Source organism: Sitophilus oryzae, unplaced genomic scaffold, assembly GCF_002938485.1.
Source record: "Sitophilus oryzae breed Bouriz unplaced genomic scaffold, Soryzae_2.0 scaffold_1624_pilon_pilon, whole genome shotgun sequence".
Classification (NCBI taxonomy): domain Eukaryota; kingdom Metazoa; phylum Arthropoda; class Insecta; order Coleoptera; family Curculionidae; genus Sitophilus; species Sitophilus oryzae.
The window spans coordinates 586477-614184 of NW_022146308.1; the positions used below are offsets into that span (position 1 = coordinate 586477).

At 31.3% G+C, this 27708-nt stretch overlaps 1 protein-coding gene across 1 annotated transcript in view; it reads right to left on the minus strand.

Annotated features, from left to right (window-relative positions):
- LOC115880481 overlaps positions 1-8967 on the minus strand; it is a 44643-nt gene extending 35676 nt beyond the window's left edge. The window contains exons 1-2 of the mRNA XM_030897688.1: positions 8955-8967; positions 3752-3982 (exon numbers count right to left, since the gene is read on the minus strand). Of these exons, the coding sequence (XP_030753548.1) occupies positions 3752-3982; positions 8955-8967 (244 nt within the window). The remainder of the gene's footprint in view (positions 1-3751; positions 3983-8954) is intronic.
- Positions 8968-27708: the final 18741 nt, after the last annotated feature.

Here is a 27708-nt window from a genome sequence, read left to right on the forward strand (position 1 = left end):
TTTTTTAAGTAATGACAGATTCCGGGTTTGTAAAAGCACAATCAGATAACTTGCCAAAAGTCGATGCTTTTATGTTGGCTGCTTTTATAAATACAAATTCCCAATTTATTGGTGCTGAATTACGAGGAAAAAAACAGAGAAGTATGTAACATTTATTCTTTGTAGTACTGAGGCATATTTAAGTATAAGAAGGTACCTACTGTTACGAACTTTTATATAGTTATAAATTAATGTTATAAACTTATTTTTCAGATAAGGTAGGGAGACGGATGGAGATAATGCTGTAGGTTATGTAGAAGTGAAAAGAGACAAAAATATTTGTTTAGTACGTGGAAAAATAACTCCTGAGTAAATAACTCCAGCCTGAAAAAGATTTTTTTTATATATTGACACCCCCATACCCTTGTTATTTTTAAAGATTGTTTTTTTTACGAAATTATAGGAAATAAATTGTTTATCAGTAATGAAAATATTATACTAGATGTCCTATAAGCAAACGCCAAAATTAAGTTACTTTTTTAAGTAACACACCCTATATATTTTTGGATTCTTCGGAAATTTCTAGATATTTTAGATATATTTCATGTATAATATCCTATACCTATCTTCAAATCTTTACGAAATATTGACAGTTGAAAAGCGAAAAATACCTACAATTTTCTGCACCACATTTTTTGAAACACCCTGTATAACTAGAATTAATTTTAAAACAGAGTATATGAAAAACCATGCAACTTTTTTATTTAATGTTTTCTTCTAAAACTTGCAGTTAAGGCTGTATGTGGGTGTCAAAATATAATGAATAACCCTGTACATTCAAATTTCATATACATAAATATGAATATAGACAATATAAATAAATATACGAACTTACATCAAAATGATCTTCACAACAATAAATCGTAAAAATAGAGGATAATTTAACGTTTTTCTTTTCATCTCTTCTCATGGCCTTGGACCATTTTTTTCTGTTTTCGCTCATCCATTACTATTTATAAATATCACTAATTAGTAATTATGTATTAATTAACACAAATAACTAAAATTTTGTTTAAAAGCAAACTGTGTAAAACAATCACGCGTCTGGCTCCACTCAACCAGAAGAACGGCGGGTTACGTCACAGCGGCGAGGCGCGGTAGAGAGCGTTTGCCCGGCCATTTAAATTAACAATATTTAATTATTTTATATTAGAGGCATTTCTTAACCGATATCAACGATTTTTTTTTTGTTCAATTTGTAATTATATGAACTATTTTTTAAAACCATTATTTAAAAACATGCATTTTCCTCATTTAAGCTACCCTGTATCTCCTAAATTTTCCGACATGATCAGAACCGAATATGAAACACCCAGTATAGCAGCAAAACATCTAAAATTATTTTATAAATATTTAAGTAGTATTTCCTCAAGTAATATTTTTATTAAATTTGTGGATAGCAACTTTGTAACTAAAATTAAATTTGTAGTTGAAGAAGTCTTATATTGTTTGTCATAAAACAACAAATGTTATAGAAGAAGCAATTTGCAGTTTGGGCTCCAAAACAGTAAAATAAATTATTTGGGAGCGCGAGTCATAAAACATAAACGGAAACTAGAGAAAAAGAACTTTGGCTACAATATTTTATACCTCGGTAGAGAAATAACTCGCTTTGAGTTGGTAGCTTTGAGAAATCTAATATATCTCTCTTTATATAACTGGTAACTATTAATAAAGAAGTTAAAATAAAAATTCAAAGTAAGGAAATCTCAATAGGTAATGTATCTCTAAGGAAAAAAATATTTAATATATTATTACCAGCTAATGTGAAGTGCTTATACTATAAATCATTATTTTTAACTAAAAATTAAAAAAAATCAATAATACCTTAAAAATAAAATTTTAGTTAGGTTAAATATTAACGTTCTGCTACTAATATGTCGTTTTAATTGAAAGCTTCTACTTAATAATAGCTACATATTAATTGCTAACATAAACTACCAATACTACAATATGTATTAAAAAGTTATATCCAAGCACAGCAACCTTCTTTTCAAATAGACAAAATTGTATTATATTTCCGAGTAAACTTTATTTAATCATAATTTTTTTATTGAAATTAATTTTTAGTAGAAAGAAGTGTCTCTCATATCTTATGAAATTATGAAAAATCCGTTGGACTAAAATGATGGATGAAAACTTAAAAAAATACAAGCAAAAATAATACAAATTTAAAAAAGTATTTTTTTACTATTTTTAGATGAATTTATTTTTATATTATGTAGAAATAAAAATATTTATTTAGTATGAATACAATATGCTGGTATATTTGATAAGGAAAAAAATATTAGAAGAAATTTATATATTGCCTACAACAATTTTAATTACCAGATTTACATTATAGATAATAAAATAGTATTAGTCAAATACTTCCATGTTAAAGAAAGAACGCCTTAACTACAATTGCATCATTAAAAAAATTCAAGTAATTTCTAATTAACGAGAAGCAAAACAATGCATCTTATTTTATTTTGGAAATTAAATTGATATACAAATTCATCTCAATGGTAAATCTGACAGTTACGGTTATATTACATAAAAATGTATACATATCAAACACTCTGTATACATATTAATGATTGTCATTTGAAACAATAAACTTTAAAAAAATAGCAATTCATATTACTGTAAAATACAAAGGTATTTTTTGTTCTATCCATCACCAATTTCGATGATTCTTTTTTGAAAATGAAAGGTACATATTTCCAGATTGTTTATGAAGACTTTTTATGTTATTTAACCCTTATATCTTTATGTAAAAAATATTAAAAAAAAAACATGGGAAACACCTACCACACAATACCTACAGGAATCAATTATGAAGCATTGTCAGGGTTGTGTCAGTTGGATTATATATTGAGTTTTAGCTGGTTTAAAGGTTAGTTTAAACATATAAAGCTTTGATATTAGTTTATATCAGTGCGATTTTAGGAAATTCATCCTCTTAGAGAATAAAATGGTAACGGAAAGTTTGTTGTATGAAAATTGCTTACTATCTGACCTATAAGTATGAAATACTGCACAAAATATCCTTAAGTAAACACTTAGAAGAGATTTTCGCAATTAATAATTCTCTAAACGGATGAAGCTAGTATTTTTTTAAATCTTCATTCAGAACCTCCAAATTAGTTGAGTAAATTAGTGGTTTAAATTATACTTTATCTTAATAGTTTACGATTACACAATGTCTAAAAAAATTATACAATGTCTAAAAAATGCAACTAAAAATAACAGAATAATCTAGCAACAACTTGAGGTAGCCAGTTGTATGTAGAGAAAGCTTAATAATTAGCTTATAAAACAATAAACGTTTTATCTCTAACTACAATTTGTCTTGACATATGATAATCAAATGCCAAAGTGACATTATTTGCAAATTTTGAACTATAATTAGTAAAAAAAAATTAAAAGTTTGGTAACTTTTTCTACTAACTGAAAATTACTACTAATTTTGACGTTCTGAATTTTTTTCTTCTGAATTTAGCTTACATTGAAATTGGACGAACAAACTTCTACGCTAATTGAAACCACTAATTTACTCCAAATGAAGCTCCTTTAAACGATAATTATAAAAAATTAACCATGATTTCTAAAATAGTAAACTTTTCCTAAATAACAACTTTATTAAATTTGTAATGTTTCATCTATCCAAACCATCAAAATATACACTGCTTCACACAAATAATACATCACGACACATAGAAATACCTACTTGAGTAGCCCGATTGGTGCGACGTTTCCACGACCTGCACCGCATCCTCCTCCTCGGGGTAGGTGTAGTGGACCTTGTGCCGCTCGCTCTTACTTTTGTCGTTCTTTAGGATGTTTACGTTAATATGATCGTAGCCGGCGTGCAAATCGAGATGGCCGCCGTCCACTAGGGGGTTTTTAAGCACGGACGCTCCGATTTCGTCCACGTACGGCCAAGAAGCGTTGTCCGAAGCTGAAATAACCACGATTGAAAAAACAGGTTGTTGTGCTCAGGTATATATACTGGGTGTGGACGTGTGTGTAGCGTGATTTACATAGTTTGCAAGAATATACACCATTTTCTTTGTTTTAACCATATTATGTTATACATTTTAGTATTTTGAAGATAATAAACCAAAAATATAATACACAATATTTAAATAATAATTTACTTCATACTGTATCGTACAAAACACCTTTACATACTTTATTTCAGTCCGGAAAATAATGTTAAGGAAGGAGTATAATGCTATCCATGTATTCATGTATGGTAGTCAGAGGAGGGGCCCTAGAGTGGGGATCCTTGCCAGTTCTGTTTGACGATTCATTTGACGCATTTTAATTTGATTTGAAATTTTGTGGATTGGTCAGTCTTTACTGAGCTTATTTTATGTTATTTATTAGTTATTCTACAAATATTAGTAGTTTAAAGATAGTAAATCTAGAAGGAAATTGTGGCAGAACTTAAATTAACAGTGACACTATTGCGATATATCGAAAAAGACTGTAAAAGAGTTGTGTAGCGTGCGGTACATCTCGGTCAAAAATCGAGGGAAATAATGGAATAACTTTTCACTGGTAAGTAACTATAATAAACATAGGTGTAATTAACCGATCATTTAAGAAATTCGCTTAAAATTAACTAGTTATATATTTGTTTGCATTTTTACTTTTATTTACTACTTGTCAAAGATTAGATGTAAAAGAATTTAGATACGCCAATTTCTTTACCTGATTCAGGGGCGTATCGAATGTTTGTGTTATTAAATAATTATTATAACTTTAGTAATAAATAATTAATTAAAATTAAGTTAGTAATTAACAAATTAATTTTCATTAGAATTATATATTTTATCCAACAGCCACTATTTATACAGACATTACTTAAATGCATACATGCATATAAAATGAATAATAACACACGCGTGAGTTTTTGTACAGTTATAACAATCTAGTGTGTTATGAATTCCCTATCATATACGCCACGAGACTTTTCTGGCAGTATTTGTGCTGTAGCCGCCTCTGCCTGGTTAATAATTTCCCAAGTAGCATAGGAAGGAGAAAAAACCATTGACCACGGAAAATTAACCACTATTTGGTTGAATTTTACTTATATTTAACTTAATAAATTTCTTGTAGGGAATAAAGTGCGAGAAATCTAAAAATGAGGTCGTAAACTAGTTAATAATAACCTAAAATTATGTCTTTGAAAAGTAGCAACGTTGGAGTTAGCTGGCATTGTTAAAATCTAGTTACTGATAACCTATTGAGGACATTAAGACTTCAGGGACTTAAAGTAGGTCAAATGTTACTTTATTATAACCTCAAATTTGTCTCGGGGGTCGAAGGCATTGTTTGGTTTTCAAGTTAGCTTAAAATGTAGTTGTTAATAACTTTTAATGGGACCTGATTTGGGGAAGTTCAAATTAGGTTGAAAATTTAATTTATTTCTACCTCATAAGTCGCTGTTATGCTTCAAAGGTAACTTAGTTTTTTGACTTGGAAGAAAGTCAGACATACGGCAGGTTAAAAATTACCTTTTTTAATTTCCTCGGGGTGATTTCCGTTTAAAATAGTTTTCGAAGGATTATTACGTCATAGCACATTACCTTGTTCCCACTGGTGGGGAACGAAAGAATATTCAATGCGTTTCTTTTTTATTACCGAGACAATCTTAAACGTGTCCATTATGTGCAATAAAACAAAAAGTCCTCTATAATAACCACTCACAATCCCAAAACACAAAACTTTTACAAATAATAAGCAAAGAAAACTAATTTGTACCACAAGTTAAATTAACTAATTAAGAATTTTAAAAGTGTACCAAGGAAGTTAGCTGAAAAAAAGTTAGGTTAGAACCTTGAAAGTAACGATTTATTCTAAAATTAATTGTTGAAAATATAAAAAATTTTAATGGCGCATAATTTTTTAGGTTTAGTTTGTATTGTAACGTTTTTAGTTCGTTACATGTCTTTTTTATATATAATATATGATGTCTGGGCTTATCATCACCGGATTCCCTCTCGTTCAGGCCGGATAGTTTATTTGACGCGTAATTTTTACGTTCCCTGGTCGCCAACCCTGTTATCGTTCGACACAACACTGTTACTATTCTGTGGAGGCGCGCGCTGTCAACATCGCTTCTGTCAACTCTCCGTGCTTAACCTCACTTTGTTTTGACGCTCTGTTGTATCCCAGCTTTTAGAAATGGTGATTATTTAAATCTTGCTGTATAATCTGAATCAGCTGCTATTTCAAAGCAACAGGTAAAGATGAAATATTATCCTTATAGATTCGATATTATTATTGAATATTTTTAGGGTAGAGTTACGGATGTCCCAACTTGTATTTGTGTTTTGCTGGCACGTTGGCGTCCCTTTTCTTTTGTCCTCCAGAATGTCACATGGAAGAAAGGACATGTTGTTTATTATTTATTGAGCCCTCGGAAGTATTTCGAGGTAGGTTTATTTTGTTTATTAGACCTTGCTTGGTTTTAAACAAGAGTTTCATATTTTTAGGGTCCAAGGTACGGACTGTGTCCAAGGTACGGACAGTATCCAAGGTACGGACTATTTCCAAGGTACGGGTAGTGTCTTATGTACAGACATTATCTTATGTACAGATGTCCTGTGGACGAGTGTCCCCAGTAAGAACGATTTTTTCTTACATCTAAGTGCCACAGCTTGGATGTAGCTTGAGTCCCATGCTGCTTCACTCCCATTTCTAAGCCTAGTCAGTAGCTACGGCTGTAAGGATTCATGGTGTCCTCAATCTGGCCCCTTTTGTTGTTTTGACCAACAGGATCGCCGACAGACAGTACAGAGATGCTAGACCACCTCACGCTGCTACTGTTTGAAGCAAGGTTACATAAAAGAACAGCTAAGTGTATATTTAAGTTCTAGTTTTACATTTAACATCTAAAATATATTTTCAGTCAACAGTAACGTACATTTTAAATAATATCGTACAGACTATATTTAGTGGTTAGATTATTAAGAACATTTATGTCGATTCAGTAGTTACAATGTGATTTAGATTTTAGGTTTCATTATATTACGCCTTGTAATAGTATTACTTTCTATAGATATTATTATTGCGCTATATTAACAGGTGAATAACGAGACATAGATTCTAGAATCTACAGGTTGCAACACGTCAGATTTGACACCGCATAAAATTTAATAATTTAAATAAAGTAATGCTACTTTTCTTATATTTTCTATAACGTTACACGCATTGTATTTTTTCATAGTCTTTTCATAGAACATATTTAATATTATTTACATACATAATTTTACTCAACAAATAACCACTATAATAATTATTAAAATTGTACAATGCTATTTACAATCAGAATTCATCATGAATAAATATAGTCATTAGTTTTAAGTAATATACAACTGTGTTTTCTTTCTCTGTACATGCCTGGCGCCCAATACCTATTTTTTTGTTTATTGTTATTAATTAGTTTTCTTTCCAGTGAAATACCTTATCCAAGACTGCTCTCCGATGAAAAGCTGCCGTTCGCAGTGGTAGTTGTTTAAAAAACGCTACACATAATTTGGCACCCATAAGCGTAGGGCCTCGAGAAAATAAAAACAGCCCTTAATTCGACACTCTATATTATTTAGTCTGTTTTGTATTTTTTACTCGTAATGTATTTCACTGGAGTCTGACAATTTTCCTGATTAATTTTCTTAAATTAATTTTTGTAGTTTAATTTTTTTTGGCATGATACAGAGGAGGAAACAGTTGTTGTTTTCCTGGTACGATTTAGGACTGAAATTTTTATTCTCTTTCTTATTTTTGATATTACTATTTATTATTATTTGGGTCTATGGAATTTGGACAATTTCATATAACGAAGATGTGTCAGCTTTGTCTTTTGATATTTTTGATATTTTGATATATTTTTGAACCTGGTATACAGGGCGGTCAAGATTTAATGCTTGGACCTGAATTTTCTTTGAGGTTAAATTTTTTTTTAATAGTTGTTTAAAATTTTTTCTTGGTAGATAAACTTGAAAGTTTATCTATTGCTGGGACTTCCTTATACAGGATAGTCAATATTTTTTTGTGACTTTGAAATTTTTTAAATTTCAAGGTGTTTGACATTTGATAAAGTTTGAAACTTTATATTTACAGACATTTTGGTTTGTATTTTCCCTATACAGGGTGGACAAGCATTAAATTTTCGACTTTGATTTTTTTATATCTCTAGGTGTTTGAAATTTCATATAAATTTTAAACTTTATACTTAGTTGAGATTACATACTTTGATAATTTTACTGATAATTTTAGTATACTGGGTGGTCACAACTTGACCATTTTGATTTTGTTTTTGTTGATTAATTGCTTGTAATTTATTTCTGTGATTATCGATAGGTAGTTGTTTAAAAAACGCTACAGTATCATATTTACATCTCACAGAAAAATTTTCTCCGCAAATATAATTATCTTGTGAATCCAGTAATCCACTTCTTACCAATAACTTATTTACATTTACTAGGAAGAGCAATATGTAGGTATTTCATCCATATTGGATTAATGTTCAAACGGCTATGCCAGTTCTTACTAGACTTGTTTGTCTTCCTGGTTCATTATTGGGAAATTCATTTACATACACATATTAAAAAGAAAAATACTTTACCTTATCCTTTTCCTTTCTTTTCCATGTTAAAATGTAGGTACCTAGTATAAATTAGGACTATTTTTAGTAAAATTTACCTCTATTTTACCATGTTAGGACCACAGGTCTGTTATTTTTGACTTCATAGCCCATATTTCATACAAGACATTATAACCTGTTAACCTGTTTTTAACTTCCAAATTACTTTAGTTTTATTCCCCACTTACTCCTAGGAATTTTAACGTCAATTCTTGGAAATTTCAACCAATTTCGAGTTGCTCAGTAATAGTCCAGGTGGTTAATTTAATTAATTTACCTCTGTGGAACATATTATACGACAGTGCCATGGAGCTTACTGTACCAGGTGGGACAGAGTTGATCTGTTACGCCGATGATCTTGCTGTGATAATAACAAAAAAAAATAAAAGAAACAAAAAAATAAACGACCTCGACCTAATGCAGACTGTGGATGATACACTAAAGATCATAGCCAGATGGATGCGTGAGCACAGACTCGAAATAGCCGTGGAAAAAACAGAGGCGATTTTACTGAAGCGCAAGAGAAAAGTTGACCATATAAGGTTTAATTTTAAGGATATTATAATAAATCCAGTAAAGAAAGTCAACCATCTTGGATTCCACATAGACCGTGCACTCACGATGGGCCTGCACATCAAGGAGGTGTGTCTGAAATCACAACGAACTGCTAAAACGTTGTCCGCAATACTGCTAAACGTTCGAGGCCCAACACCAGCAAAGAGAAGAGTGTTAGCATATGCGTGCCAGAATATTATTATGTATGGAGCACCTGTGTGGAACGAAGCAACCAATATGCACGTAAATAAAAAAAAAGACTTGAAGGTGCACAGAGAGTCATGGCTTTGAGGGTCTGTTCGGCGTATCGGACAACTTCAACAGGCAGCCTTGGTGATATCGGGTCTGGTGCCCTTGCATCTTCTCTCAAGAGAAAGAGAACGACTCTTTCTCAAGGGTGAAGTACAAACCAGGGCAAGCAGAGAGATGGAGAGAAACCGCACAGTGCAGCAGTGGCAGGCAGAATGGGAAATATCAAAAAAGGAAGATGGACATATAAGCTCATCCCTAATATAAATATGTGGATTAAAAGAAAGCATGGAGAAGTAAACTTCTATCTTACTCAAATATTGAGTGGCCACGGAATTTTGGGAGTTACCTGTGTAAAATTGGAAAGAGGGAAGTCGCGGAATGCCGATACTGTGCTGAACCCAATGATACTCCAGAACACACAATGTTTGCTTGTCCAAGATGGGAACAGGAAAGATGTGCGGCACGCATGACGATTGGTGGCAACATCTCCGCAGATAACTTCTTAAAATCGGTAACAGAAAGAAGAGGAAACTTTGAAGCCATCTCAAAACTGGCCCAAAATATACTAGAAGCAAAATACAGCGAAGAGCAGGGGTAATGAAAAAAAAAAGAAACAGTCCGGCGGCTACTTGAGGAGATGCGTCCAGCGGGTCCAGGTAGACGTGGCAGGAGCGAGGGGGGTGGTTTAGTGTTTAGTTGGTAGTGTCCTTCAGGCAGATTAAGGAGAGATTGAGTCCCACACTCCGTACGTAAAGGTATTTTACACCTCCAAAAAAAAAGGTGGTTAATTTAACGTAATTTTAACTTCAAATGTTTGTTGGGTTCTTGCGGAAGATCTTCCTGCATCATTTTTCTTTAAAATCTAACTTGGTGGTAAACTGCTGGTTGATAATTCACTATTTTATCGTTAAAATATCGCGATTTATCTAAATGACATCTTAGTTTCAGTGCTAATTATTATTCACAAAAAAAAATGCACATCTATATTGCATAGTAACATAAACACACCCTGATAATTTATTAATTCTCAACAAAGAAAGTAGAACTAGTAGATCCTGTTAAATCAATTATTCTTTAGAGCTTGGACATGAAACAGTTCTGCTGTTGGATAAAATTTTGTATGGCACTCGCGTGTTATAACAAATAAGTTACTTGAGAAAATTAGCCAGCTAAATATTTCCCAGCGTGACTTATATGTAAGATAACGCACTAGTACCATAAATAACTATTTATAACTATTTTAATAACTACCATATTAATATAATATTTATTGACAACGTACAATAAAATACCAAATTATGGATCCTACATCATATTTTTACATGTTTTGAATAAAATTAATATGGCACTGATAAACCGGAATTTAAGTCGGCCATTTTTGATCCCCATCGCGCCCGATCTAAGTTTTTTGATATGCTCCTTTCTTAGTTTTTTTATTCAAAGGATTTTACACGATGCAGTAATAAGTCAAGTATTTTTTTTCCAATTTTGGCATTCAAAGTGACAATTTCTTTAATTCTTTGGCGTTTTCAAATACGTTTCACTTTGTAACTGCTCTTGCCGTCATGAACGATGGCCACCTAAAAATTTTGATTTCCAATATATTTTGTTCTAGTAGGCTGATTTTGATCAGCCTACTAGCATTTTTTAAGCAATTTATTGCTAAATTAGGTGAATTTTTAGTACCTCTTTCTAAATAAAATATGAATGTTCCCATCTGTCAATTATACGAGGGTCAACAAAATGTTGATATTTTGGCGAAAATTTGAAAGACTCTGTAGAATATGTTGACAAAACAAAGAATTTTAAAATCTAGGTACACCTTTTCCCGATAGTTTGTTTTTTAGTTTATCTCAATAGCATTATTTTTGTTGGGGAAATTCGCTTTTGAAGAAGAGCATTTTTTCTAATAAAGAAATGTTACAGATTTACCCATTAAGTAAAGGAAAAAACAAAAACATATAATAAGAAAATTTTTACTATGGCCGAATATTACCCCTCCCCCAGATAATAACCATCTTATCCGATAGTCAAGCAGCACTAAAAGCGATCAACTCAATAACTATAATTTCGAAGTTGGCCAAAGAATGCCTGAACAAATTAGGTAAAGGAAATAAAGTCCTCCTACTCCGAGTGCCAGCTCACCAAGGGATAGAGAGCTATGAAAAGCAAACGATCTAGCTAGAAAAGGAGCGAACACTAAACTAACTGGACCAGAACCGTTCTAATTTCCAATTGGAAACCAACTTAAAGCGGAACTCAAGAACCTGGAAGACTCCATTAGTAACCTGTAATAGGAATCCTCCAACGGTCTAAGACAATCAAAGAAATTTCTCAAAATATACGACCGAGAAAAATCAAAAATTTTCCTTGACTTAAGTAAGAACAATATTCGGTTTGTCACGAGATTTTAAACAGGACTGTCGCCTCAACGAACACCTCAGTAGATTGAAGCTAAGAAACAACGACAAATGCAGATTCTGTGGGAAAATGGAGAAACACCTATCACTGAGTGCGCCGAGACGACAACCATTCGTGCCATAAACGTTGATGGCGGAGATTGAAAACTGGCATCTGTGGAGCCGTCTGAGATAGTGGATTTTGTCAAAGTCCCGAGAATGTATAATAAGTTATAACTCGTTATAACTCAAGAAAGGGGAACACGCAATAGATCTGTAAGGTCGTAGTGATCACCCCCTCCTAAATGTTCTACGTTCTACAAGATGCTATTTGATTAGGATCAAATTGTAAAACTGTCGATCAACCTTATCTCTTCCATTTTCCGAGATTTCAATAATGAAGCTCGAATTTGGGACACCTTGCACAAAACACAAAAAAAATCAAATAACTGCTACAATTCAAAATTAGGAATAATCGAAACCAAAAAATTGGGAACTATCGAAAACAGGAAATTGCCATCCTATCCGATAGCCAAGCAGCACTAAACGCGATCAACTCAGTAACTATCAATTCGAAGGTACCTAGTCAGAGAATGCCTAGAGAAGCTCAACAAATTAAGCAAAGAAAATAAAGTCCTCCTACTCTGGGTGCCTGCTCACCAAGGGATAGAAGGCAATGAGAAAGCAAATGATCTAGCTAGAAAAGGAGCGAACACTCCACTAACTGGACCAGAACCGTTCTGTTTTCCAAACGGGAACCAACTGAAAGTGGAACTGAAGAATCTGGAAGACTCCATCGTTAACTTGGAATGGGTGTCCTCCAACGGCCTAAGACACTCGAAAAAGTTTCTCAGAACTTACGACAGAGAAAAATCAAAGGTTTTTCTTGATTTAAGTAAAAACAATCTTCGAATTGTCACGGGGTTTCTAACAGGACACTGTCTCCTCAATGAACACTTCAGTAGGTTGAAGCTGAGAAACAACGGCGAATGCAGATTCTGTGGGGTGTGGGGAAAATGGAGAAACATCAGTACACCTTATCACTGAGTGCGCCGAAACGACGACCATTCGTGCCATGAACTTTGGTACGGCTGATCTCGAGGATAGAGATCTGGCTTCTGTGGAGCCGTCTCAGATACTGGTTTTGGTTAAAGCTCTGAGACTGTATGATGAGTCATAACACGTTATAACTCAAGAAAGTGGAACACACAATAGATCTGTATGTGGTCGCAGTGATTAACTCCCCTCCTAAACATTCTACATTCTACATAACAAATACAGAATTTTGATTATAGAAAAAATATTACTGCCAAATATATCTATTTCCTGTCTAAAACTCATAACTAGTTGACATACGATTCACATTTCATAATAAAATGTTTCGAATAATTGCTTCGCAGAGAGAAACTCGTCCATAAAATTAATTATAAATATACATATGTGCTGTTGACACGTGGTTAACCTTTTATTTCAGCCGATTATAAACAAGCATAATGCGATAATTAGATAGTTTTAGCGTAATTTCAAAACTAGTTTAAAGTTTGTGTTGGCACGACTGGATTGGGAGCTTCGGAAAATTTGCTTGCGGAAGTGTTAGAGGCATTTTAGTTGGACGGGTAGTTTAAGCGGATCTAACTTATGATTTGTTGTCATTCCATTTCAGTTTATGCATATGCATCTAAAATAATGAGTTAGAAATGTTTGTTTTGTTATATAAAGTTATTGTTTTAGGTTTTATAAAAACTATACAGGGTTGTCCACCACATACGACACGGAGTATTGTAGCTAAACGATTAGATTTTTGCAAATTATAAGTTTTGGGTTTGTTGAAGGACTATTAGAGCTACAATTTAAAAATATTTTTACAAGAGAGTGTCCAACTTAATAAAAAATATCAAAGTTGTATTTTTTTTAAATGGAACACCCTGTATATTATTACATTTTTACTACTACTATTAAAATGAAGGTAAATTTGATTAAGGTTTACCGCATTTTAATCTTACCGTTTTTAAAATATTTAGGTTTTTGTCAAAATACAGTAATAATTGTAATGCTTCATTTCTCTAGGTGTATTTAAGTTTTTAAAACCAAATATTGCACTGAAGTATTTCTATTTACTAAATTTTGTGGTGCAATAATAAAAATTATACTACCTTATACAGAGTGTCTAAAAATGTATTTTAAATAATTACTAGATTTAAACGGCAATAACTTGTTTAATTTAAATGGAACACCCTGTATATTTTATGAGAATCAAATGCACAATTTAATTGTCTATCAAATTGTATTAAACCAATTTTTACCTATCTTTTCAAGTTTTCGTAAGAAAATGCATTGAGACCTCATTTCTCAATATACCCCTGGAATGTTGACATTTTAGATTATTTTTAAAGATGTAATAAATTTTTAAAGATACAGATACTAATATTGTCGATACACGTCGTGTAATAACACCTTAAAAATTTGATTTAATTTTTTGAAGAATGCTTATTTTTATTATTATATTAATTTCTGATTCAAATCCACATTTATGTAGAATCATTTATTAACTAACACAATTATAAGTATGTAATTAATTAATATTTAGGCGAAAATAATGGTGGTATATTTAATTAATGGTATACTCTGTTATAAAGATTGAAATAGTTTTCTTTTTATATACAAAAGAGCTAGTAATATTATCGTTTTTAGCACCTGTACATTTTGTACATTTGTTGCTTTAAAAACAATCTAAAATGTCAATATTCCATGGGTATATTGATAAATGAGGTCTAAATTATAAGAAAATGTATTTTCTACGAAAACTTGAAGGGATAGGTAAAAAATGGTTTAATACAATTTGATAGACAATTAAATTGTGCATCTGATTCTCCTAAAATATACAGGGTGTTCTATTTAAATTAAACAAGTTATGGCCGTTTAAAGCTAGAAATTATTTAAAATATTTTTTTAGACACTCTGTATGAGGTTGTATTATTTTAATTACTGCAACACAATAACTGATCGATAAACATACTTCAGTAAATATTTAGTATTAAAAACTTTGATACCCTTGGAGAAATGAAGCTTTAAAATTTTCACTGCAATTTCAGAAAATTGATAATATTTCAAAAACGGTAAGGTTTAATTTTTTTTAAGTGTGATAAACTTTAATCAAATTTACCTTCATTTTAATCGTAGAAAGTAAAAATGTAATAATATACAGGGTGTCCATTTAAAAAAAATAAAACTTTGATATTTTTTATTTATTTGGGACACTCTGTATCTTGTAAAAATATTTTTAAATTGTAGCTCTCATAGTCCTTCAACAAACCCAAAACTTACAATTTGTAAAAATCTAACCGTTTAGCTACAATACTCCGTGTAGTATGTGGTGCACAACCCTGTATATGTGTTTTAATTTAAACAAAATTCAGTTTTGATTTAATTTTTTTAATTATGTTGAGTTCATACTGCATTGTAAATCACACCTTTAAATATTTGATTTTAGTCCGAAAATAAGGTTTTCCAGTAAGGGGCATCCATTCGATTCAAGCACACTGTACGGAATGTCACATTTTTGTGTTTTTAAAAGGTGTCTCGTTTATGAGTAGAGATAGAAAATACAGTTTTCACATCAATACACGTATAGAGTTTCTAACGTAGAATTTAGTGGCGTAATTAGATTTTCGCTGAGAGCTGCCTTTCTTGAAATGTGACTCAACCTTATAAGCTTTTAATTTAGGAGTTATCAACAAAAAAATTGATTTTTTATTTGGAAAACCCTGTATATTTTTAATTAACTGAAAAGAACTTAAAATTACCTTTCCCAAAATATAACACACTTGATATTTTGTTATAGTCCCCTTCGAAATACAGAATTTTTAAGAGTTCGCCACTTATATCTAGTAGGCTTTGGACCCCTTATTGCTGATCTATCCCTAATGGAACTCAAAAACATATTTTTCTAGTAAGACGAACCACCGCCTCAGAACTCTGAAGTTATCAGCAAATTTTTGCAGCCAATTTCGAGAATCATTTAATAGCTAACCAAGATCCCAGCCGTTAACCGTCGAGGCCGCCGGACTTATACCTATAGTAAATATGATTTTTTATCTTTGCGGAAGAATTAAGGTTCTTATTTCTAAATTGGCTGTATAATCTAGACAAGAATTAGAAGCACTTAGCGGTTATACGAGGGTATCCTTTATTCGCACTGAGTTAATGAATTCTGCGAGAAATGTTTAAAAACGGTCCCGTCTGTCCATAATAATAGAAGACGGTCTATATGTCGAACACCTAGCAAAATATCATGGGGGTCTTGGTTTGCTATGTATTTTTATTGTTATTAGATATAGTTTAAATGTGTTTATGTTGTTAATTATAGTTTATATTGTTAAAAAAAAATCTCTCATTACACATATTATTTTCGTTTTAATTACTCACACCTAGAACTTTTTGCATTACAGCCGGCGCCGTTCAAAGCCTACTTATTTAAAGTGGGCGAATTTTTATAAACTCTAATATCTCGAAGAGGAATCAAGCAATATATTAAGTGTGCTATATTTTTGGAAAGGTAATTTTATATTCTTTTCAATGAATTAAAAATATACAGGGTGTCCCATATAAAAAGTCAAATTTTCTGTTGATAATTCTTAAATTATTAATTTTAAAAAAATTATACTTAAACCATTAAATTCTACGTAAAACGGTTCTTTGGAAATGTTTTCATAAAAATATAAAATTATCCATAGCAAAAAAGTTACAGCGATTTGTTAAAAATGCACATTTTTGAAAAACACCCCGTAACTCTGAAACAGTAACAGATATCGATGTGCGCTTTTCACCATCATGGTTTTGATAAAAATTGAGCTCCAGACACCGATATTAATTTTTGTCATCTCCTGTAGAAAACGGTGTTTCCCGTTAAAAGCGTCCAATTTGGCCCAGCCTGCACATATCTATGGTTAGTATTTTTTTTAAATATTTGTAACAATAATGGACTTTTAAAAATGCTTTTGCTTGCTAAAAACATTCAAATTTTATATTTTATCTATTCCTTTTTACTTTTAGAAAAATAATCTGAAACCTTCGCCAGCACTTTTAACTTTAATGTGTACTAAGCCGAGCAAGTACGAGTCGAAGGATCAAACTCATAAAGATGCTGAAGTTGCACCGGTAACAAATATCACTTAAAACTTCCCGGGCGGAAGGAGCGGCAAGGTCATAAGTATAAAACGTCCTTTTAAAGGTAATTTATAAGGCCCCGTGAACTTTATACCAGTTTGATAAAGATTTTTAGATCAAATTTCCCAGCGACATAAATCACAGTCTGTTCTCGTATAATTTTTTATTATAATCTACGAAGGTGTCGGCAAGACGCTTGAGTGTTTTTGAAAAGTATGATCGAAAACAAAACGCCGTCAAAGAGGGCTAGAGAATGGCAATCAACTTGTTTCATAAGTTTTTCTGTGACTTAACAGCCTAATACGTGATGTTATTTGCCTACCGCACGCCGAACATTCAAAAATCTCATTACTTTGTTGCCTCTTTACTTTTTGGTTGTCACTGTTAACTGAGTTTACAATTCTTCTCCATTGATTCGTCTTGCCACTGGTTCTGCAAGCTTATCCCCTTGAAATTTTTGCGGAAAATACCCTTGTACAGGATGAGTCAACGAGAGAGTAAAGTCCATTATCTCATTTGTTTCGAGGTTTACAATAAAAAATTAAATATAAAAGTTATAGGGTTATTAAGGTTAAGATACACATTTTAAAATTATTCTAGAGTATAGAAGGTGCTTCAAAAAAGTGTGGCGAATATAACATATGCTTTTTTAAAAGCAACACCATATTTTTTATTTTATTTTTAGATTCTGCGTAAAATTTCATAACTTTTTTATATATAATGATATATACCTAAAATTAATACTTTTTGTAATATTTTAACTTGTTTAAACAAATGTTAAATTGCAGTGCGATAAAAAATTGTCAGTTGTGCCATTGTTTCTGAAGTTGGAGGACCAAAATTTGGTAGGAGAGTTTTATAGAGATGAAAAGAAAGATATATGTAAAGATATTTTAGTTAAATGATACAGGGTGTTCAAAATATATTTAGAAATTTCAACTAATTAAAATTAAAAAATCTCAAATTTTTTAAATGGGATACCCTATATATTATTATTTTTTCTGATAGATTTTACAAAACTCTTCAATTTTTATTAAGTATGTCATATACCTATTTTTAATAGTTCGCGATTTATTCCAATTTTTTCTATTTTTACCGATATTTTTAATACAATTACCCTATAAAATCATAGTTACCATGTCAAAACAAATTGCATTTCTATATTATGAAGTGTATTTCTATATTATGAAAGATGACACTTGTATTTTCCGTCGGGGCGAATAGCCGCAGATTAGGGTAATACTATACTTAATTGTTGAAGACTATACTGATATAGGAATTTTCTTTGACATACAGTAAAGTTTTTTTTCTCGTAGTAATGCTGGTTTATAATTCATTTGGTAAAGCCAATATTATTAATGCCGCGAAACCGTCCCATTACACACTGAAGATGTTTTTTAGATAATCTACATATATTCTTATACTACTTAGCAAAGTACTATATAATATATAGTATTGAACCAAAAAATATGTTTTTCTTGGCTTGTTCGTGTGTATCAGTCACAATGACTATTTCATTTTAGGAAAATCTGTAACTATTATCTCTACCACTTATACTTATTTCAACAAATTAAATTTAAATTTAAATTTTCTTCTTAACTTGCTTAACAGACAAGAAATCTTGATAATTATTACTTTTCGTCATGGCAACTATGATGTTATAGCGTATTATATTAAAAATATGGATAAAAATAGAAAAAATTGGAATAAATCGGAAACTATTAAAAATAGGTATAAGACATACTTAATAAAAGTTGAAGAGTTTTGTAAAATCTATCAGAAAAAATAATAATATATAGGGTGTACCATTTAAAAAATTTGAAATTTCTTAATTTTAAGTAGTTGAAATTCATAAATATATTTTGACCACCCGGTAGTCTTCTTCTTCGTCGTCTCTTCATGTCTGAAGAATCGTGACATTATGGCTATGTGCAGTTGGTGATTTTGATCTTCCATCGTTGGCGATCTTCCGCCTCTGGGAGATTTGATTGAAATGGCTGACCTGTAATATTTGCTATTTGGTCAAGCCATCTCGATGGTGATCGTCCTCTGGGTCTTCGACCTTCTGCTTTGCCTTGTACTATGATTTTTTCAAGGTTGTCTTCACCTCTGCGAGTGATATGACCGAAGTATTGCAGGATGCGTCTACGACAGATGGTGGATAATCGATCTGTGATGCCGAGTTCATTAAGAATTGACTGGTTCGTTCTTCGAGCTGTCCATGGGATACGGAGCATTCTCCTCCAACACCACATCTCAAATGCATCTATACGGTGTCTATCAGCGCTCTTGGCGGTCCATGACTCAGACCCGTATAGAAATATGGAGAACACCAAAGATCGAACAAGGGTTTTTTTGGTGTTTTTAGTAATGCTCCTATCTGTCCATATTTTTCTTAGGCTCATCATAGCCGTCCGTGCCATAGTTATACGCCTTCATATCTCTGCTTCGCAGCCCCCATTATTTGTTATTAAAGACCCTAAGTATATAAATTGATCTACTCTTTCTATATTAGGGAGGAGGTTGTGTAATCGAACTGCACCACTTCTATCAATCAGCATGAGTTTGGTTTTATCAATGTTTATTTCTAGACCAAGATTATTGCTTTCGAAGGTAACTCTTTCCAGCAACCGGGCCATTTCTTCATCACTTTTCGTTATCAGAGTGGTATCGTCCGCGTACCTGAGGTTGTTTAGGATTTTACCGTTGACTAGGATTCCTCCTTCCTCGCCCTCCAAAGCACGTTTCATGATGTATTCACCATAGGCATTAAACAATCTGGGTGACAGTATACAGCCCTGGCGTACCCCTTTTCTAGGTTTGAAAGGTTCCGACGTTTTGTTATCTAGGACAATTGCCGTATTATTGTCATATAAATTGTTAATAAGAGCCACTAGATGATTCGGAACTCCCATTTTGCTCAGAACCCTCCATAGGCTTTTCCCGGTAGTATCTAACTAAAACATCTTTACACAGGTCTTTTTCTATATCTCTATTAAATTCTCCTACCAAATTTTAGTTGTCCAACTTCAGAAACAATGCTATCATTGATAATTTTTTATCACACTGCAATCTAACATTTGTTTAAACAAATTTAAATATTACAAAAGCTATTAATTTTAGGTGTATAACATTATATATAAAAAAGTTATGGAATTTTACCCAGAATCTAAAAATAAAAAACAGGGTGTTGCATTTAAAAAAAACTTATGTTATATTCGCCACACTTTTTTGAAGCAGCCTGTATACTCAGATAATTCAAGATGTGTATCTTAACCGTCCCTATAACTTTTATATTTAATATTTTTTTGTAAACCTTGAAACAAATGAGATAATGGACTTTATCGTTGACTCACCCTGTACTTTTTGAGTTGTCCACCCGGTTTCCTCTTATTGTCTACAAGCTCACCGTAAAAAAGAGATTTTGGTGGTGGTTTTCTTGCATCTTGTATACGTTACCATCCCATCTTAAGCGGGATTTAGTAATCATGACTTCAACACTCTTGCAGCTAACATTTTCAAAGACGATACGTTTGAGATACGGTGGAACTACTTGATTCTTAAGAGTAGTCTAAGGTCTCTCTATTGCAGCTTCCATATAACATTGTGGGGATTATCATTGCTTGGTACACTCAAGTTTTGTTTTTGTGGTCAAGTCATGACTCTAGAAAACCCTATCTTTTAATTTCCAGAATGATCTTGAGGCGCTGCTAATCCTGTGCTGAATTTCAGAGTCAATATTGGCTTTTTCCGAAATAATTACACACAAATCAATTGCCAAAAAAAATATTTTTTTTTCGAATTTTAAACTAGAGTATTTAAAAACCATTTTTACTCAATATAAAAATAAATTACAACCTTCTTAAGGCCAAATGGCAGTAGGCGCCATTCCAAAACAAAGAAGAGTACGGGCCACGTAAAGGACGTCTAGGGCTTGACCTCGCCAAAATTATCATCGGTTTTCTTTCCTCAGCCGTCTTAGACGCCGTTTTTTTTTCAATCTAATGCTATTTAAGTATCAATAACGTCTGTGATAGACATATTCATCGATAATTCAAGGCCGACATCTCTTTTATTTGATCCTTTGTTATATCCTTCTAAACACACATTAAGTCGACCATAAAGAAAGGTATAAGAATTTTCGCAACTTCGATTCAGAATTTTAGAGTGTAATAAGAATTTTTAGGTCGCTGTAAACCTAGATGAGAAGGAATTGATAAAATTGTATAAAGCTGGTTAAGTAAAGAACTAATTATATTTATTTAATTTATATTCGTAAAATATATTTTTCAGGAAAACATTTTACAATCGTTATACCGGGTGCGTCTCAAAAGTGGCTCATCCCTATAAGTTTTTTAATTTCTCAGTTAAAAAAAACGAAATTTGGTATGTTAATATATGATATAAATTAGGATTGATTGACGGTATTCAATTGTTTTCGGTAACTTCATGTTTCACCGGAAATGACTACAACTTCTGATTTTTAAACGGCACCCTCGGTATTCTTTTACTTTATTCGATAGAAAATAACACTCTGAATAGAATGCATATCATATGTCAACTTTTGACATTTTCGCATATGGTTTATTTGAAATTATAACTTGCGGTTCCTAACGAAAATTTGACTCGAAATACCAGGTGTGTGGTATCAAATTCTTCGTAAAAAATTATTTTTCCAAATATGCTTATGAGCCACCCTCGTTGAATGATTAAAAATAAGATTTGGACATTTTTTAACAGGCCAGGACAAGACACTAAAACATTAGACGATCAAATCTATTTTTCCAAGGCTTCTTGATTCAGCATTAGTATTTTTAACATAGCCGTGGCACCCTGGATTGAAATGTAAAATACATTTTTTTATTAAGCGAGAATATCAAAAGTTGACGTATGATATGTCATTCTATTCAGAATGTCATTTTATATCTAATGTGAATGTCATGATGCTAATATGGTCAGTAGCAAAATTTACTTCCACTCTCTTATAAAATGTATTATTATTATTTAGAAGATAATGTGGCTGATTTATAGAGTATATTTGTTCTAAAAATTTTTTTATATAACATAATACTTCTAAAAAAGTGCACAAAAATAAACAAATTTGTTGCGCTCGATAATGCATTAATCTAATATGACATATTATTATATTACTTTTTATAAAGATTATATAAATATTTAACGTTCTCTCTCTTCCTCATACTATAATTACAGTATATCATAGTAGCATTAATAATATGTAACGTTTATTTTATTCCTCTATTATGACATAATTCCATTTTTAAATCTCTGCCTTTCATCGCTACTGCCATTAAATACAGAATTTCACTAAAAATGACTTGCAATAAATCGATATTTGCTATATTTATTCAAACATAAAAATGCTATAAAAGTTTAAAATAGCATATAAATTTTACTACTTATAAAAATAATTTGAAATTTTATAGAGTAATAATAGTAAACCGATTATGTTTATTCAGTAATACTGAGTAATTTCAGTCAAAACCTTTTATTTAATTATCTCTACACATCATCAGGAAGATGGAGAGTCTCGATCATAGAGTTTTATTCTTGTTATCTGACTTTTTTGTTAAAATCTAAATCATATTTAATCGCAGTTGAAAATATTTAAATATTATTTGAAACAAGGCAATATTAAACATTTCTGATCGAATAATTCGCAATGAATATTTAATTTTTATACACTGTAATAAAAACTGTGTTTCATAATCCAAAAAATTATGACAAAACTAAACCATTAAACCTCATTCAGAACCTTGAAATTAGTGTAATGAAAGTTATGTTGTATATAAACTCACCGGCAAAAAAAAACCGGCCATTAAAAACTAGTCTCAATTTCAAAGTTGGATTTCTCGCGAACCACTCATTAGATTTTGATGATTTTTTTTAAATTGTAAATTAATTCGTTCTTAACGGATGCTACGTCAAAAATGTTATGATATTTATTTATTTTATGAGATATGCAATATTATAACAACGGTTGTCAAATTAAAAAAATCCATTATCTGTGACGAATGTCAAAGTCAACGTTATGTGTCCGATACCCTGGATCTCGAACAACAGTCCAGGACGCCTGGAATCGGTATACGGAAATGGGAAATTTCACCAGGCGAGTGGGTTCTGGAAGAAAACGGAAGACAAATGTAATTAACGACCGCTTTATTGTCCTGAATACTTTACGAAATCGTAGAATTACAGCGTTTCAGAATCAACATCTGCTACAAGCCGTGCGTAGAACTCAAGTCAGTGGGAGAACAATCCGACGAAGACTAAAATAGAACAGCTTGTCTGCAAGGAGGCCTGCCACAGGACCCCAGCTACTTCCAAGACATCGTCGAGCACGTCTTCAGTGTGCGCGTTTACATGTTAATTGGGATATTGAGCAATGGAATAAAGTCCTTTTCACGGATGAATCGAGGTTTTGCCTGCATCTCCAATACAAACAGAGATAACGTCGTGATTAAAAAAACAAAATGCTCACAAAAAATGAGGCAACAATGTGATTTGATTTAGCAATAGCTACTATAGTTGCTGCACCCTACAGGGTGTTACAAAGTTCGGGCAAAAAACTTCGTCTTATTGTTGTACCCTGTATATGCTCAAAATTAATTCGGAATAAAAATTTCTGACGTAGCATCGCTTAAGAAGGAATTAATTTACAATTTAAAAAAAATCATCAATCTAATGAGTGGTTCGCGAGAAATCCAACTCTGAAATTTGGACTAGTTTTTAATGGCCGGTTTTTTTGCCGGTGAACAATAAACTTTTGATTTCTAACCATCTTGACGGATGATGATCAAAGGCCAAAATGACATTACTCGCAAATTTTGAAGTATAATTAGTGGAAAAATCAAAAGTTTGTTAACTTTTTCCAATAATTGAAAAGTACTAACACTAATTATGATGTTCTGAATGCTTACATTAAAATTAGGTGAACAAACTTCTCCAGCTAATTGAAACTACTAATTTATTCCACTGATTTCAAGGTTCTGAATGAAGTTAAAGTTGTTAACTTTTTGTACTAATTGAAAATTAATACCAGTAATTTTGACGTTCTGAATGCTTACTTTAAAATTAAAGGAACAAGCTTCTAAACTACTTGAAACCGCTAATTTAGAGTTTGTGAATGAAGATTTACTTTACGATTTACTAAATTTTTACTACTTTTCACAGGGATTCTTTATAAGATTTTTACATAGACATCAGTAAGTAAATTTATAATTATCAATTATTTTAAAAAATATACGAAAAGCTTTAACTAAAATATTGCTTTAAATTTAAATTATAAATTAGTAGAACTACTAAATTATTAACTTCAATTTTAATAATGGTAAATCCTATACAGTTAGGGATTAAACTATACTAGCTCTAAGCAATATGTTATACCGGGTGTTTCAAATTTAACTCCCACCAATGGGATCTCGGAAACGGTAAGAGTTAGAGGGTGACTTAAATTAAGTTAAAGTTTCTTGTTAGTGAACCCAATGATTATCCGTTTACTAATCGAACTTATCTTTGTCATTTCCAAAAATATGGCGGAAAAACTGAAATTTCCGATTTTCCGTTTTATTTTTTATAAGCTTATTTTGACAGAAAAAATCTAAGAAGGCATTCTCAAAAAAACTTTATTAGCTTCATCTTCTGGTGACGATTTATGGTGAAGAAATTTATGATAGATTATTAACATAAGAGGCAATGTGTTGGAGAGAGAAAGGACATACTCGGGTCACTTTTGTTAAATGTAAAAAGAAATTTGTTAGCATTTTTTTAATAAAAAATGCTTTTAGATTATCAAATTTAATGAAAGTAACTTTATCTCTACATCTGTTTCGGCTTGTTAGGCCTTTTTCTTAAAACTAACCGTCTGGTTGAATGGTTGATTATACGAAATATTTTCAAATGTAGAGGGTATGTCAGAACTAAGATCTACACCAAAGTTATATTTTTTTCTTATGGGATACCCGGTATTTTTTTTATTCTTGGATCCTCGGTCACAAAATAAGGAATTTATTATAAGGGTTAAATATGTTTAAAAGCTTTGGTTTTTGAGTTATTCAACGATTGTCAACAAGATTGTCAACACCCTGTACATTGCTTTTCAGAATTAATTATTGTACTGACTTTTAAGCTAGAGAAATCAACTTTACTGATAAATTTGATTGCTTCGTTTAATGTATACAGAGGTATAAAAAATTGCTGGTATATTTTAAATATTTATTTTACCTAAAAACTTTGTTATGTCAATTACGACACCCTGTGTTTTTTTAAATAAATCTAAGCAAATTCAAATGCTCTTTTAAATTATGTTAGGGTTTCCTATACCTATCTAGCCCAAATTTTGAATAAAGAGCATTTTTTCAATAAAATGGCTACCAAGAGGGCTGGTGTCGTCATGGCAAATTTCTAGTGACAGTTAGTAGCTATTTCCAAACTCCAAATTAGTTTATGGACTTTATTTAAATTTATAGCAGTTTACTTTTATCTAATTTACCCCTACAATAGTTTAATAAATAATATTTATTAAACCACCACAGAGTCAGCATTAGAGAGGTCACAAGCTTCTAAAAATTTAAATAAAAAATCCAGGTCTCTATTTAAAAAAATAAAGTTGATGATGATCCCAGAAAAAACAAAACCTCTTAAGTGATTTTTGACGTCACCAAAGGATAACGCTAAAAACGTTTCTCAAGGATGTATTTGTATTATATATATATATATATATATATATATATATATATATATATATATATATATAGATTTTTTCTAACTGTCAAAATAAACCCTGGAAATATCAGGTTTCCGCCATAACAAATGACAAAAACAAGCATTAAGCTCACTAACAGGCAATTTTGCCCTAATTTAAGTCACCCTGTAACTCTTACCGTTTCCATGATCCCTATAATGAGAGTCGAATTTGAAACATCTTGTATTTCTACTGTTTCTATGTATACAACAGCTTAAGAAAATCAACAAGAAGAAAATGGTGTATATTCCTTTACGATTGATTAAATGAATTATCTCACTCTCACCACATGATCGGTTGATCGTCGTAGACCAAGGCTGCTACGATGAATATCTTCTCCTCTACAACGTAAATGAACACACTACTCTTGCTTTTGGGGTGCCAGTGCCACTATATCTGTGCTCTGTGTCATGCAAAATATTACTGAAAGTGGAAAATGCCATGGTTGAGAATTTTAAACCAAGCTTTGCGGTGTGTAATGGAATCTATATTATGCGGCCGTATAAAGTGTAGGAGAGCGGGATTTACTGGTAACTCTCGTTTTGTTTGTGGCGATTTCGCCTGAACGCAAAACTAAAGTAATATTTCACCAGTGTTTACCGGGTGTAACGGAATTGTGTTCTATACAAAATTTAGATCTTTTTCTTTATTTTTATATACAGGGTTGTTTATCACATACGACACGGAGTATTCTAGCTAAACGATTAGATTTTTACAAATTGTAAGTTTTGGGTTCATTGAAGAAAAATAATCAAATATCAAAAATAATAAAAAATATCAAAGTTGATTTTTTTTAAATGGAACACCCTGTATATTATTACATTTTTAATTTCTACGACTAAAATAAAGGTAAATTTGATTAAAGTTTATCACACTTAAACCTTACCCATTTTGAAATATTTTCAATTTCGTGAAATTGCAGTAAAAATTTTAAGGCTTCATTTCTCCAAGAGTATCAAAGTTTTTCATACTAAATATTTACTGAAATTTAATTATTGATCAGTTATTGTGTTGCAATAATAGAAATAATGCTACCTCATACAGAGTGTCTAAAAATTAATTTTAAATAATTTCTAGCTTTAAACGGAAATAACTTGTTTAATTTAAAAGGAACACCCTGTATATTTCAGGAGAATCAGATGCGCAATTTAATTGTCCATCAAATTGTATTATACCATTTTTTATCTATCTCTTCAAGTTTTTGTAGAAAATGCATTTTCTTATAATTTATACCTCATTTATCATTATCATATACCCATGGAATAATTTGATTTTAGATTGTTTTTAAAGCAACAAATGTAAAAAATGTACAGGTGCTAAAAGCGATAATATTACAAACCTATTTGTATACAAAAATAAATCTATTTAAATCTTTATAAAAGAGTATACCATTAATTAAATATACCACCATTATTTCCGCCCAAATATTAATTAATTACATATTTGTGTTAGTTAATAAATTATTCTAAATAAATGTGGATTTGGAATCAGAAATCAATATAATAATAAGTTATGAAAATGAACGCCTCTGTTGTTATAAATAAGCATTCGTCAAAAATGAAATAAAATTTTTAAGGTGTTACTTTTTTCCACACTGCACATACAAAATTCAGTTTTTTAGTATTTGGAGCAATTATTAATCTACGCAAACAGTCAATTAATGTAGTTTGAATACTGGGATCATATTAATTGGTCCTCTTTAACAAAAAATATTTAAACAGTTTTATTTTTATTTTTTAATTAAATAAGCGAACTATGTAGACAATATTAGTACCTGTACCCTTTAAAAATTTGTTACATCTTTGAAAATAATCTAAAATGTGAATATTCCATGGCTATATTGATAATTGAGGTCTAAATTATAAGAAAATGCATTTTCTACGAAAAACTGAAGACAC